This window comes from Pleurodeles waltl, chromosome 4_1, assembly GCF_031143425.1.
Source record: "Pleurodeles waltl isolate 20211129_DDA chromosome 4_1, aPleWal1.hap1.20221129, whole genome shotgun sequence".
Classification (NCBI taxonomy): Eukaryota; Metazoa; Chordata; class Amphibia; order Caudata; family Salamandridae; genus Pleurodeles; species Pleurodeles waltl.
This window is the reverse complement of record NC_090442.1, coordinates 775,108,864-775,121,914: the sequence shown is the minus strand read 5'-3', so window position 1 is coordinate 775,121,914 and position 13,051 is coordinate 775,108,864. Positions and strand designations below refer to the sequence as shown.

General features: G+C 42.7%; 1 protein-coding gene across 2 annotated transcripts in view; it reads left to right on the top strand.

The window, feature by feature from the left end:
• Window positions 1–13,051, top strand: part of NME6 (NME/NM23 nucleoside diphosphate kinase 6) — a 181,757-nt gene that overhangs the window by 130,518 nt on the left and 38,188 nt on the right. For both annotated transcript variants that reach the window (XM_069229465.1, XM_069229466.1), the window contains exon 5: window positions 2,881–3,041. In XM_069229465.1, coding sequence (XP_069085566.1) covers window positions 2,881–3,041 — 161 coding nt within the window. The remainder of the gene's footprint in view (window positions 1–2,880; window positions 3,042–13,051) is intronic.

Genomic DNA, 13,051 nt, shown 5'->3' with positions numbered 1-13,051 from the left:
TCAGCCTGGGTGCCATGTCCCCTAACACTGCATGTAATATAGATAAGTCACCATTCTAGCAAGCCTTTCATTTTTAAGGCAGGGTGCACTATTTTGCATGTGAGGGCATATCTGCATGAGCATGTATGCCCCTACTGTGTCTTTGTCAGTTCTTAGACATAGTAATTGCACAGGGAAGCCATAGTAAGTGCATGTGCTGGACACTGGTCACTATGAGTTCCTCAGCTACATGATGGGCTCTCTGAATCCTGGTTTTTTTTTGTATCAAACACCTCAGCATAATATATCCTCACTGGTGCCAGTGTGGGATTTATTATAAAATGTACTCAGAGGGCACATTAGAGGTGGCCCCCTGCAAACCTAACTTCCCTGGCTTGGTTGCTGATTGGTGATAGCCAGCCTGTAACCACCAGACAGAATTCTGGACCCCTCGTTTGAGAGCCTGTGGTCTCTGAGGCCAGAAGACAAAGCCTTTCCTGGGTGATGGTGCCTCCCACACACACACCACCCCACAGGCAGCAGGAAGCTTTAAAGGCCATACCACCTTTGAAAAGCCTCTGCTGCTACCAGCAAAAGGCAACCCTACAGTTCAGCCCCCACTTTAGTTGGGAATACAGTCAGGAAAACTAGGAGGAATAGGAGGAGTGGCCACCTTTAGCCAGCACCACCCCACAGGTGTAGCAGGTGAGGTGATCCCTCCATTTTATTTTCCTCCATCTTGGAGGGAAGGAAAAATAGCCAACAAGGGTCAGTGTTGTATCCCCCTCCCAAAGGAGGTGGTCACATAGTGGGTGTAGCCACCCTAGGGTAGTCAGCCCATTGGCTACTAAAGGTTTACTCTAATGCCCCCAATATACAGTATCTATGTGCCACCCCCTGACCAGAACTTTAGATTTCTGATGACCTAAGAGCCGGACGCCACAGAAGTCGCACCAGCAGAGAGGATTGACAACACCAATTTACTTGCACCCAGAGTCTCCATTGGTTAATATTGGGTAACAACTCCAAATTCAACCTCTGCACCAAGCCACCCCTGTGGCACTGTGGGTGCACTCTTGGTGCTGATTTGAACCATGCATGGTGTTGACCTCAAAACCTAAAGACTGGATTTGCAAGTTATTTACTTACCTGCAAAACTGCTTTTTTGTTTTCCTACCATTGGATAACATTGGAGATCCTGAAAAGTGCACTGTTGATTTTTGAAACCGGAAAGTATTTTTAATTTAAAAACGGCTCACCTTGAAATGAAGTTATTGGTTTTAAAAATTATATCAAGATCCGTGTTATTTTTGTAAATTGGATTTGAGTTATTCTTTTGAGTGTGTCTTCATTTATTGATACTGTGAGTAAAAACAAATGCTTAGCACAGCTCCTAGATAAGCCTAACTGCTCGCCCACACTACCACAAAAATAGAGTATTGGGTTGTCGGTTTTTGTCACTGGATTCCAAGGTGGGGTTGCCTGGACTCTCTCCACAGTGCACGTCATTTTCATTCACTATATATAGAGAGCCAGCCTCCTACAATCTATGCTTTTAAAATTAGTGAAATTGCCTGTCAAGCGGGACAGCATGCCAACCTGCTGAGATGACTGGCATGCGTGCCTTCTACTGATGTTGGGATTTAGGTATGAGCTAGCATCTGCTCTGTGAGCTGGACGTACTGAATGGCAACCCAGCATGCCCCTCCAGCAGCCTGTCTGTGACCAATCAGTGTCTTCCTGGTCCAACATGAATGCGAGCCTCAGGATGCACCTATGGAAACTCCAACTAGTACTACTCCAAGAGCTGGAGCTGGACATTCTCTCACAAAGGAAGGAACATTAAAGTTATTCATTGTCAATCCTGCAAACTCCAGTCATTAACTCTCACAAAGCAGGCAGTGATCTACCCTGGCCTATTTGAATGAATCTGCAGAAAAATAAATAGTACATTTTCCCCAACACCAAGAACCCTCTACATTATGACTAAGCTTAGTGACTTGGACCTCTTTGATGTGTACCTGGGCTGCCTGTTACACAGTGCTACGAGTCACTCTAGGGTACCATGACAACATATACCCAGAGGTTGCACCCTGTTTGATGTGTACCTGGGCCACCTGTTCTACAATGAAGTAAATCCCTCGAGGATACAATCGTAGAGCATATCTGTGGGTAACATCTAGTTTGATAGGTACCTGGGCTGCCTGTTGTACAGTGAAACAAGTCCCTCTGGCGTTCTTTGACCAAGTGCATCTGGGTGTTGCACCTTGATTGATGTATACCTGGGCCACTTGCAGTACAGTGCAATGAGTTCCTCTGGATTACACTTGATTATGGGAAAATGTGAACGGAGAAATTGGTTGAGATATTATCCTTTATATAAGGAAGTACCTTTAGCTTAAGTAAAAGGTTTTCAGCTAGGTCTACAACAGTGTAGAGAAACAGTCCTATCTGCCCAGTTCCCTTCTACTGCTGTTTTTATTTGATTGTACGAAATGGATCCTATTTTCCATTTCAGTCTTTGTAGTTGTAGATTATTGCTTCAAGCAAAGATGAAAGACGTTTCATACCAGAATCTAATGCTGCTTGAGTGAAGGATGCACTCTCATCGCTTATTGTCTGCTAACATCATCCTTAACTGTGTGATATCATCACTTTTCTTCTCTCTGACCAAATTTCTTGCTTTTCCTTCCCCTGACTTGTCTTTTCCTGTTCTCACCTTTGACATCTCTTGCTGTCCTCTTCTGCATATCTCCCTCCAGTACTATCCCTTAATGTCCTCTCATACTCTCCCTCTGACATCTGCTCACCTTTCCTTGACAAGGTCACTCAGGCAATGTTTTCTGTTCATTTGTTGTAGCTCACTCACAGATGTTCGTTTTCTCTTGCTCTTCCCTACAGTGGTCCTTTGAGAGCATACATTCTGGCCCACGAAGATGCGATAAAGCTGTGGAGGGATCTGATGGGTCCCACAAAGGTGTTTAGAGCACGATATACAATGCCAGAATCAATCCGTGGGTTGTACGGTCTTACTGACACAAGAAACACCACACATGGCTCAGGTAAAGCCCCCTCTCCCCACGTCTGGTGCCTGTACATACCAATGTGTGACAGACTGTGTGCCCCTATTCACTAAAATCCAGAATCTATAACATGAGGCACCCTCTGCCTCACAATTTTCCCTCTGTCTCATTGTGTTTTTCAAGTTGCTAATCTCATTCCTGCTAATTTTCCAGCAGTAAGCACCAGTACTACCTGGTAAATAACTCTAGTTGTTTGTCTGTCATGGAACAGGCCCACTCATGTATGTATGGTTTTGTATTTCTTTGGTGCTTTGTACTTTTTTGCAAGAATATGTTGTATTCGCCCAGTATAGCATCTCGTATCATTCCTAAAATGTAAAACAATTCATAGTGAATTGGCTAGAAATTTGGAGACTCTTCTCAGTGGCTTTCTCGTGATAAGGCATAAATTAGAAAAGCCCTGATGCACCTGCTTTAAGTTTTCAGGGTCTGGTTTCAGGCTATTTAGTTCAGCCTCGAAGATGTTGCACAATGAAGAGATCTCATGATTCTTCTGCCATTTAATTTCTGGTCTGATTAAGCTGTCAAGAGAGCGTGATATATACCATCACCACACACCCTGTGATCAGTTTAGGAAATAGCATTGTTTTGAGCTTCATCAAGCATCTTAATTTATCTCTGAGATCTGCTCTACATTTGGCAAGGAAAATGAATTCCTTAAGTTCCATCAAAGTTTTTAACATACCTAGAATAAGCCATTGGCAGGCTTGTTCTTTTGGGGCAGTTTTCTTCAGCCTTTTCCAATGATAAAGATTTTAAATCAGCGGTATCCCCACAGCAGCCCTCACGTTGGCCATCAAGCTAAGTTCCATTGGAGGGTTGATTTATGCCCTGGAAAAGTGGTGTCTCTACAAACTGTGCTTCATGCACTGTAAATCAAAGCTGCAGACAGTCAAAGTGGCATTTATAACTTACCGTGTCACAAAGTCAAGCAGTATCTCAAAGTTGGTCTTCTCAGTCTCTGGGCCTTTTTATGCACCTACTTGCAGGACCTAAATGGTCCAACCCTTTCTTAATCTCCGCAACCACCTTGCCACCTTATTTCATGATAAGATCACCTCTATACATCATAGGATTGCAGCCTCTGACATCAGGATATTGTCCACTTAACAATGATTATACACAGACTGTAAATTATAGGTCTGCCAGCTTACCCAGAGCCTTAAATCTGGCTCCACCAATTACCTCTGGCCTGTTCTAACTCTAGCCCCACTATTGAGTGAGGCAGTTTGCTGTCTAATTAGCCCCTCTTTATCCTGGGGTCTAGTGGGTTCTTGCTGGGAAAAAAGGTATGCTAACACGCTGCCAAGAAAGCCTAACATGGAAGAATTTTGGTCCCATCACACATTTTCCCAGCAGTTTCAAAGATAATCAATTTCATCTAGCTGGCTTTCTGGTATTCTGGGTATTCTTAATGACATTGATGTTACAGAGGCCGGCTTCAGTTCTATGCACAGTACAGAAGCGGTAGTCCTGCCAGCCTTTGATGACCTGCTAAACATTAAAGATGAGGGTGATCAGGGCTTACTGTTGCTTGGCCTCTTAGCAGCCTTTGACACAGGCAACTGTAGCATACTTACTGGCTATCTCCAGACAATTGACATCTCTGCCTTAGCAATACTTATGACTCAGCAATACATTGGCTTTTTTCCTTCCTGACTGACGGATGTCAAGTGATCACCATGTTGCTCTTCGGCTTTTCAGGGATTATGATGAAATGAAGAGTGCTTCAGAGTTTGAAGCTCTCACCAATACTTTTTAACACCCCTGTATAAGCCCTAAGCAAGCTAATTTGATCATTTGGCTTCAAGAAGTACTCGTATATGGACAATATGTAATTGATTCTTTGGTGTGACGACATGTCTTCTAACTTCATGGGCCTTCTGCAAGACTGTCAAAGAACAACTCAGGAATGAATTTCCACCAACTTTTTAAAACTAAATAGAAGAAAGATCATCTGAGGGGGATACAATCCTTCTGTATGGATTGTGGACCTCTGTCCTGAGAAGCTGGGACCTTCGCCCCAACTATGTCCTCTGTTAGAACCTGAGTGACATATTTAACTAGGAGCTGTCATTTTACACTCAAATTCTGAAAGTCTGGTTTAGTATCTTCAGCTCATATGTCTTTGCTAGATACTCCCCTTTCTGTCTTTTACCATGCATGCTGGATCAAGACTGATTGGCATATGATTGGTCCCTTTTACAACTATTACTTGTTCAGATTATTTCAATCATTTCAAGTCATGACCTTTTTTCTTTCTGTATGCTACCTCAAGTGTGTTGTAGGGCCTGCACTTAATTTCCATTTTTAGATTTCAGTATTAACTTGACATCTTTCTCTAATGGTGAATTTTTATAAATGTTTTCAGTAACACAAGACTCTGCAGCACACGCATTCATTCTTTGCAGACATTGTCGCCCTATAGTCTGCATATTTAGTCCAGGAACATAACAGTAATTACTACTGTGGCTGCTAAATCTGGAGCACCATATTTACTGACAAATAAACTTACAACTAATTTCTTGCTAGCTACTGTGTCCTAAAGGTGAACTACTATAAACCTTGTACACGAAGAGTCACTTTAATAGGGCAAATTGCTTCTAGCTCCTCTGCACCTCTGGACTCATTTTCAGTGCATAATCTCAAACTAGTGCACTTTTTTATGGAAAGATGTGTTAATTGCAATTCATACATAACGTTCTCTTGGAAACATTTGCTAAATGCACCCAATGGCCTAATTTGAGGATAGACTGTCATCACCATTTTTGTAGTAAATATATACTTCTATGTTTGATGGCATGTGTAGCTGCAGATACATATGCTGTGCATAGATTTCTGCCATCTGGTGTTTAGTTTGGAGTGTTACAAGTTGTTTTTCTTAGAAGAAGTGTTTTCAAGTCACGGGATCGAGTGACTCCTCCTCTTCGGCTCTATTGCGCATGGGCATCGACTCCATGTTAGATTGTTTTCTTTCCGCCGTCTGGTTCGGACGTGTTTCCTTTCGCTCCAGTAGTTTGATTCGTAAAACTTTGAAAACGCTTCATTTTTCGTCTGTATTGTGTCGATCGGGTTACACCTTCTATCAACACTTCGATATCGTCGGAAGAGACATCTCTACTCGCCCTTTGGGGTGCGCGCACCCAACTTGGGCCTGGTTGGGCCGACCGCGTTGAAGCATTATGGATCGAACTCCTGTCCTCTGTGCCACGCCAAATTCCTTTTTGCCTTTCCCCAGATCACCGGGAAGAAAATTGTGAGGCCTGCCGATCCGTCTGATCAAAAAAAGACACTTCGGGACAGAAGAGCACGAAGGCTCGAGATGGCGTCCAAAAGCTCCAAACATCTCGACGTCGAAGAGGAAGAGATCATGCAGACAGCAGTCTCCGTTCGAGGATCCAACTCCGACCAGAAATCAGAGGAAGACAGACCGGTCACGGCAGTATGACACGTGAGTACGCCTGCCCCTGTACCATCTCAAAGACTGAATTATAAGGCCTTGGGTACGCCACTGCCGGTAGGCCATGGGTCTACCTGAAAGAAGACATCAGGTACCCAAACCGACAGTTCGGGACCGAAAAAGGCCACTCCTCTGAAACCATCGGAGTCGACGAAAGGTTCTGTCTCGAGCAAACACCGCTCTTCAGGGTCGAAATTTTGGAAATCCCTTTTGGAGCCGAGACCATCCACAACACCATCTTTTTTGGTACCGAAAAAGCCGGCTTCTGAGCCAAAAAGAGCAGGTTACACCAAGGAGCATGGACTTTCTAAGACACTCAAAGAAAGCCATAAGACTTCTGAGGAGAACTCCCAAGTACAGCCAATACTTGAAGTAATGGACGAAAGGCAAGCCAGGATTCATATCCACAAAGAAACTGGCAGAATCTTGACAGCACCTCCTCTAAAACCTAAGGAAATTAGCGTTTCAAGAGGAATTGGACACTATACAGACTCCAGCTAAAGTGCCAAAGCCAAAGGAGAGACCACCACCTCCTCAGTTGTCTCCTCCTCATTCTCCTCCTCACTCTTCACATCTGCATATCTCTCCTCCTACCAGTCCTACACCAATGCAGTCACCATCACATTAGTTTGACTCACAACAAGACAATGTAGACCCATGGGATCTTTATGATCCAGATCCCATTCCCGACAATGACCCAGACTGCTATTCCCTCTAAGCCTTCACCACCTGAGGATAGTACAGGGTACAGTCAAGTTTTAGCTAGGGCTGCAGCATACCATAGTGTCACCTTGCACACTGAACCGTTGGAGGACAATTTTTTGTTTAATACACTGTCCTCTACGCGTTCAACATACCAGTCTCTCCCTATGCTCCCCGGCATGCTAAAACATGCTGATCAAATATTTAGCGAGCCTGTCAAAGCAAGGATAATCACTCCCAGGATAGAAAAGAAATACAAACCACCTCCCTCTGATCCTGTCTATATAACTCAGAAACTCCTTCCAGACTCAGTAGTAGTAAGCGCTGCCAGAAAGAGGGCAAACTCACAGTCATCAGGTGATGCACCCCCACCAGACAAAGAGAGTAGGAAATTTGATGCTGCAGGGTGCCGAGTTGCATCTCAGGCAGCCAACCAATGGAGAATAGCCAACTCACAGGCGTTGTTGGCTAGATACGACATGGCCCATTGGGATGAGATGCAAGATATAATTCAGCATCTCCCCAAGGAACATCAAAAAAGGGCACAGCAAATAGTGGAGGAAGGGCAAGCCATCACCAATAATCAGATTAGGTCTGCCCTAGACACAGCAGACACAGCTGCCAGGAGTGTCAACACTGCTGTAATAATAAGGAGGCATGCATGACTCGGGTCCTCTGGTTTCAAACCCGAAATCCAACAAGCGTTGTTGAATATGCCGCTCAACAAAAAACAACTTTTTGGCCCAGAAGTGGACACTGCAATTGAAAAATTGCGTAAGGATTCAGACACCGCAAAAGCTATGGGTTCACTATACACCACACAATATAGGGGATCCTTTCAGAAACCTCAGTTTAGAGGTGGATTCGGGACGCAAACGGCAGAGGCATCCACATCGCAGGCAAAACCAGCCTACGAACCTCAATACCAACAAGGTGGTTTTAAGAGCACATATAGAGGACAGTATCCCAGAAGTAGAGGGAAACAAACCTCACAACACATTAAACAGTGACTGGTTTCAATCCCTTCCCCTCCACACCACCCCTGTCAGAGGAGGACGACAAAAGTTCCACACCAATTGGCAGAACATTACCACAGACAATTGGGTACTATCAATTATCCGTAATGGCTGTTGCCTAGAATTGATACAAACTCCCCCAATCATTCCACTAAAACCACACAAATTATCCACAGAACACATCAGTCTGTTACAGGAAGAAGTCAGATCTCTATTACTCAAACAAGCAATAGAACCCGTGCCACAAAATCAAGTAGGGACAGGAGTTTACTCACTATACTTCCTGATTCCCAAAAAGGATGGCACCCTAAGTGTCAGAGTCACCAGATCCTCGGGGTCTCTGCACATTCCCAACACGTCCACCACTGAACAGCTCCAAGACTCTGATAGATAAATCACAGAGACTGAGAGAGTCCAAGAGGGGATTAGGAAGGGAACAGCTGGGAAGGAGACCTGTAGTAAGAAAAAGGTTAGAACACACAATATGAAAATTACATCTCCTGAAATCAATACTAGACTATGATTCTAAGCCTATTCACTCTGAAAACATGAACAATCTAAGAGTTAAGTTTAAAATGACTAAGTTTCAAGATGGCCGGATACCTGTAGGTGAATCAAGATGAATTCAATGAAAACTTTCTTATTCAAGTACTTTCCTTTACATGAGAATCAGAAAAAACATTCTGATTAAATTTTAAACCAGTCATATAAATCCTGTTTTGAGAATGTATACCAGGACCATACAATATTGCATCTAGAAACTCTGGCCTTCAGTGTAGTCTTAAAAATGTTTCAACACAAATTGCGCATATTGCAGATATATATATATATATATAGTAAACACCATAAAAGGATTGTGCACCATGAATAACACAATATGGATTCAGGAAACAAATCACATAACTTGTCAACTCGAATATTACATAATAAATATCTTAGAATAGTAGCATACAATAAACAACATGAATTAAACTGGAGGAGAGAATCGTGCGTCTTGCCAATTCAAGTGTTACCATGTAAAATACCAAGAAATGGTAGCATGCAATGAATATCAAAGTCAAATCGCCATTAATCGAATCGCGCGTCTTGCCGATTCGTAAAACACGATGTAAATGTCAAGGAATAACAGCTCACAATAAATAACAAGATCAAAGTACCATGAAACGAATTGCGCTTTTTTTGCCGATTCTTAAGCCACCATGTAAAATGTCAACAAATGGTAGCGCGCAATGAACAACAAAGTTAAATGCTCATGAAACGAGTTGTGCGTCTTGTCAATTTGTAAAACATCATGTAAAAGTCAAGAAATAGTAGCGCGCAATGGACAACAATGTTTAAACACCATAAAATGAATCGCGTGTCTTGCCGACTCTTAAGCCACCATGTAAATGTCAAGAAATGGTAGCACGCAATGAATAACAAAGTCAAACCTTTATGAAATAAATCGTGCGTCTTGCCTATTTGTAAACTACCATATAAATGTCAAGAAATAGTAGCGCGCAAGTAATCTGTTACTCATTTAAGAATTTAAACCAAGAATATGAAAATTCTAAACGATGTCGGGACAGTCCAACCACCGTCTTACCGCCTGGAACAATGATCACCAATGAAGGATTAGGGCAGAAGACTGGAATATCCAAATAGGCCGCCGGGACAGGAGCTCAGGAAGAAGCTGCTGCTCTGCACCGGGACCTCTGAATAGTGAGCACTGGGAGTTGGGCTGGCTCTCTTTTATAGAGTCTTGGCCCAGCCCAGAACCACGCCCAGGGCATGTTGCAGGAAAAGTCTCTGGAAGTCCCTGGAAAGGGGCTACACCCTAACACACTCTGAAAACCTGCAGCATTACATTGCAAAGGAACAGTATTTGTAAGCATATTAAAAATAAGTTTTCAGGATTGAACTCTGCAATGCAAAAGGTTAAACCACAACATATCAGCACAATGCATAAATCACTTTTTTTGAGAGTGCTGGGTTTTTGCATTTTTGTCGCCAGTAGAGCGCGTATTGCTCTGGTGGTGACAGTACTCCCCTCTCCCAGACGCGCCCTAGGGCCTGGTTTGCTTGGATTAAGACGATGAAAGCGTCTCACAAGTACTGGAGCATGAACATCAGATGTGGAAACCCATGAGTTACTTTCAGGACCATAACCTTTCCATGAGATTAAGTACCATAGATTACGCCCTCTCAGTTTCGAATCCAACACTTTCTTGACTTCGTATTCTTCTTCCCCTTGTACTAGAACAGGAACTGGATGAGGGTGGACCTTTTGGACTGCCTTTTTCAAGAGGGAAGTGTGGGACACTGGATGAATCCGTAAGGATCTGGGCAATTGTAATTTATAGGTCACCGGATTGATTTGCTGAAGGACAGTATAAGGACCTATTAATTTAGGGTTAAACATGTGCTTCTTCTTGAAGTCTATATGTTTTGTGGAAAGCCACACTTTGTCACCTGGTTGATACTGCGGTCCCTCACAATGTTTCTTGTCATAATGCCTTATATTTTTGTTTAGCTTTTTCTAAATGCTGTTGAATCAGTTTCTGGGTTTGATGTAAATGCTGAATGGTTTCTGACACAGCTGGAGTAAGAGAACTTTCTTGAGGAATTGTGATGGGCAAGGTGTCAGGATGATAGCCAAATAAACCAAAAAAGGGTGTAACGCCAATAGAAGTGTGGAATGAGTTATTGTAAGCTAACTCAGCTAACCAGAGCATAGATGTCCAAGAATGAAGTTTTCAGCGTAGGCACGTAGGTATTGTTTCAAAGTCTGATTTAGTCTCTCTGTTTGACCATCTGTTTGAGAATGGTGACTAGTAGATAGCTTAGATGTCACTTAGAGTATTTTACACCATGTCTTCCAGAAATTGGAGGAAAATTGTGACCGCCGATCGGAGAGGATAACCTTTGGCAGTCCATGATAACGAACCACTCTGTTCAGTAAAATAGTTGACAATTCACTTGAAGTGGGCAATTTTTTACAGGCAACGAAATGTCCATATTTCATGAGACTATCTACTACCACCAGAATTACTGAATGCTGTTGAACCACTGGCAGACCGGTAATAAAGTCTAAAGAAATGTTCTCCCATGGACGACTTGGGGTTGGAAGTGGATGTAACAACCCTTTTGGTTTTGAATGACTTGTTTTTATGCGAGCACAAACGTCACAGTTGTTTACCATTGCTTTTACATCTTTTGTAAGGGTAGGCCACCAAAAATAGCGTTGGATCAGTTCAAGAGTTTTAGGAGTACCTGGGTGACCTGCCTTAGATATAACATGCAACCAATGAAACACTATCTTGCGAAGTTTGGTAGTGGGTACGAACAAACGAGTGTCATGAAAGGGTAAACCTTGCTTGATTGACCTTTTGGGATCTGCTTGGGCCCATGTTTGCCATTTTTCAACAGTGAAAGAGTTGCGAATTTCTTCAAAGAAATCTTCAGTTTTTATGATACATAGAACCTTGTCAGGAGCAAAGATAGCTCTGGAGGCTTAAAATGCAAGCAACGTGGTAGACTCTTGACGGGACAAGGCGTCAGCCTTGCGATTATCTTTACCAGGCCGTAAGGTTACTACAAAATCAAATTCGGCAAAAAAAAGCATCCAGCATAATTGCCGAGGGGTCAAAAGTCTGGCGGAACTCATGAATTGAAGTTTACAATGATCAGTATGTACTGTAACAGTGTATTTGGCACCCAAAAAATAATGTCTCCATTCTTTAAAGGCGTCACGAATCGCCAGAAGCTCATTTTCAGCAATGACATAGTTCTGTTCGACTTCGTTCAACTTCCGAGACATATAAGCTACAGGATGAAGTTGACCAGTGTCTTTATTTTGTTGTGATAAGACGGCTCTTATTGCTACATCTGAAGCATCAGCTTCCACTATGAAAGGTTGATTCGCATCAGGATGAGTCAAGACTGGGGCAGTGGAGAAAGCTTCCTTCAAAGTCGAGAAGGCTTGATCAGCTTCTGGGGACCATACAAACTTTTCTTTCTTTCTTAGTAGCTTAGTGATTGGAGCCACTGTCTGAGAGAAATGATTTATGAACCTCTGGTAAAAATTTGCAAACCCCAGGAAACATTGTACATCACGAACAGTCTTTGGAGTGGGCCAATCAGATACGCCTTTTACTTTCTTTTTTTTGCCATCACTATACCTTGAGGGGTAAAAATAACCCTTAAAACTCAACTGTGGTAACATGAAACTCACACTTGGTTAGTTTGCAATATAAATGGTGTTGTCGAAGGGCTGCAAGAATTTTCTTGACATGTTGGACATGTTCGTTTTCATTGTCTGAGTAGATCAAAATGTCATCGATGTAGACTATGGCAAATATGTGGAGTTACTCTCTAAGAACATCATTCAAGAAAAATTGAAATGCTGCTGGAGCATTACACAGACCAAAAGGCATGACGGTGTATTCAAAAAGGCCATATCTTGTCTTGAACGCTGTTTTCCATTCGTCACCCTCTCTCATTCTGACCAAATGATAAGTACCTCGAAGGTCAAGCTTCGTGTAGATTTTTGCTGTCTTTACTTGTTCCAATAAGACCGGAATTAGGGGCAAAGGATATTTATTCTTGATGGTGACTTCGTTCAAACCCCTGTAGTCGATGCAAGTTCGAAGTTCTCCATTAGCTTTTGGAACAAAAAACAAAGGCGAAGCTGCAGGAGACTTAGAGGGGCGAATGAAGCCATTCTCCAAAAATTGATCTAGGTATTTTCATAAATGTTGATTTTCATATTCTGACAGGGCATATACACAACAGTTGGGAAGTATCGCACCTGGGGCTAGATCAATTTGACA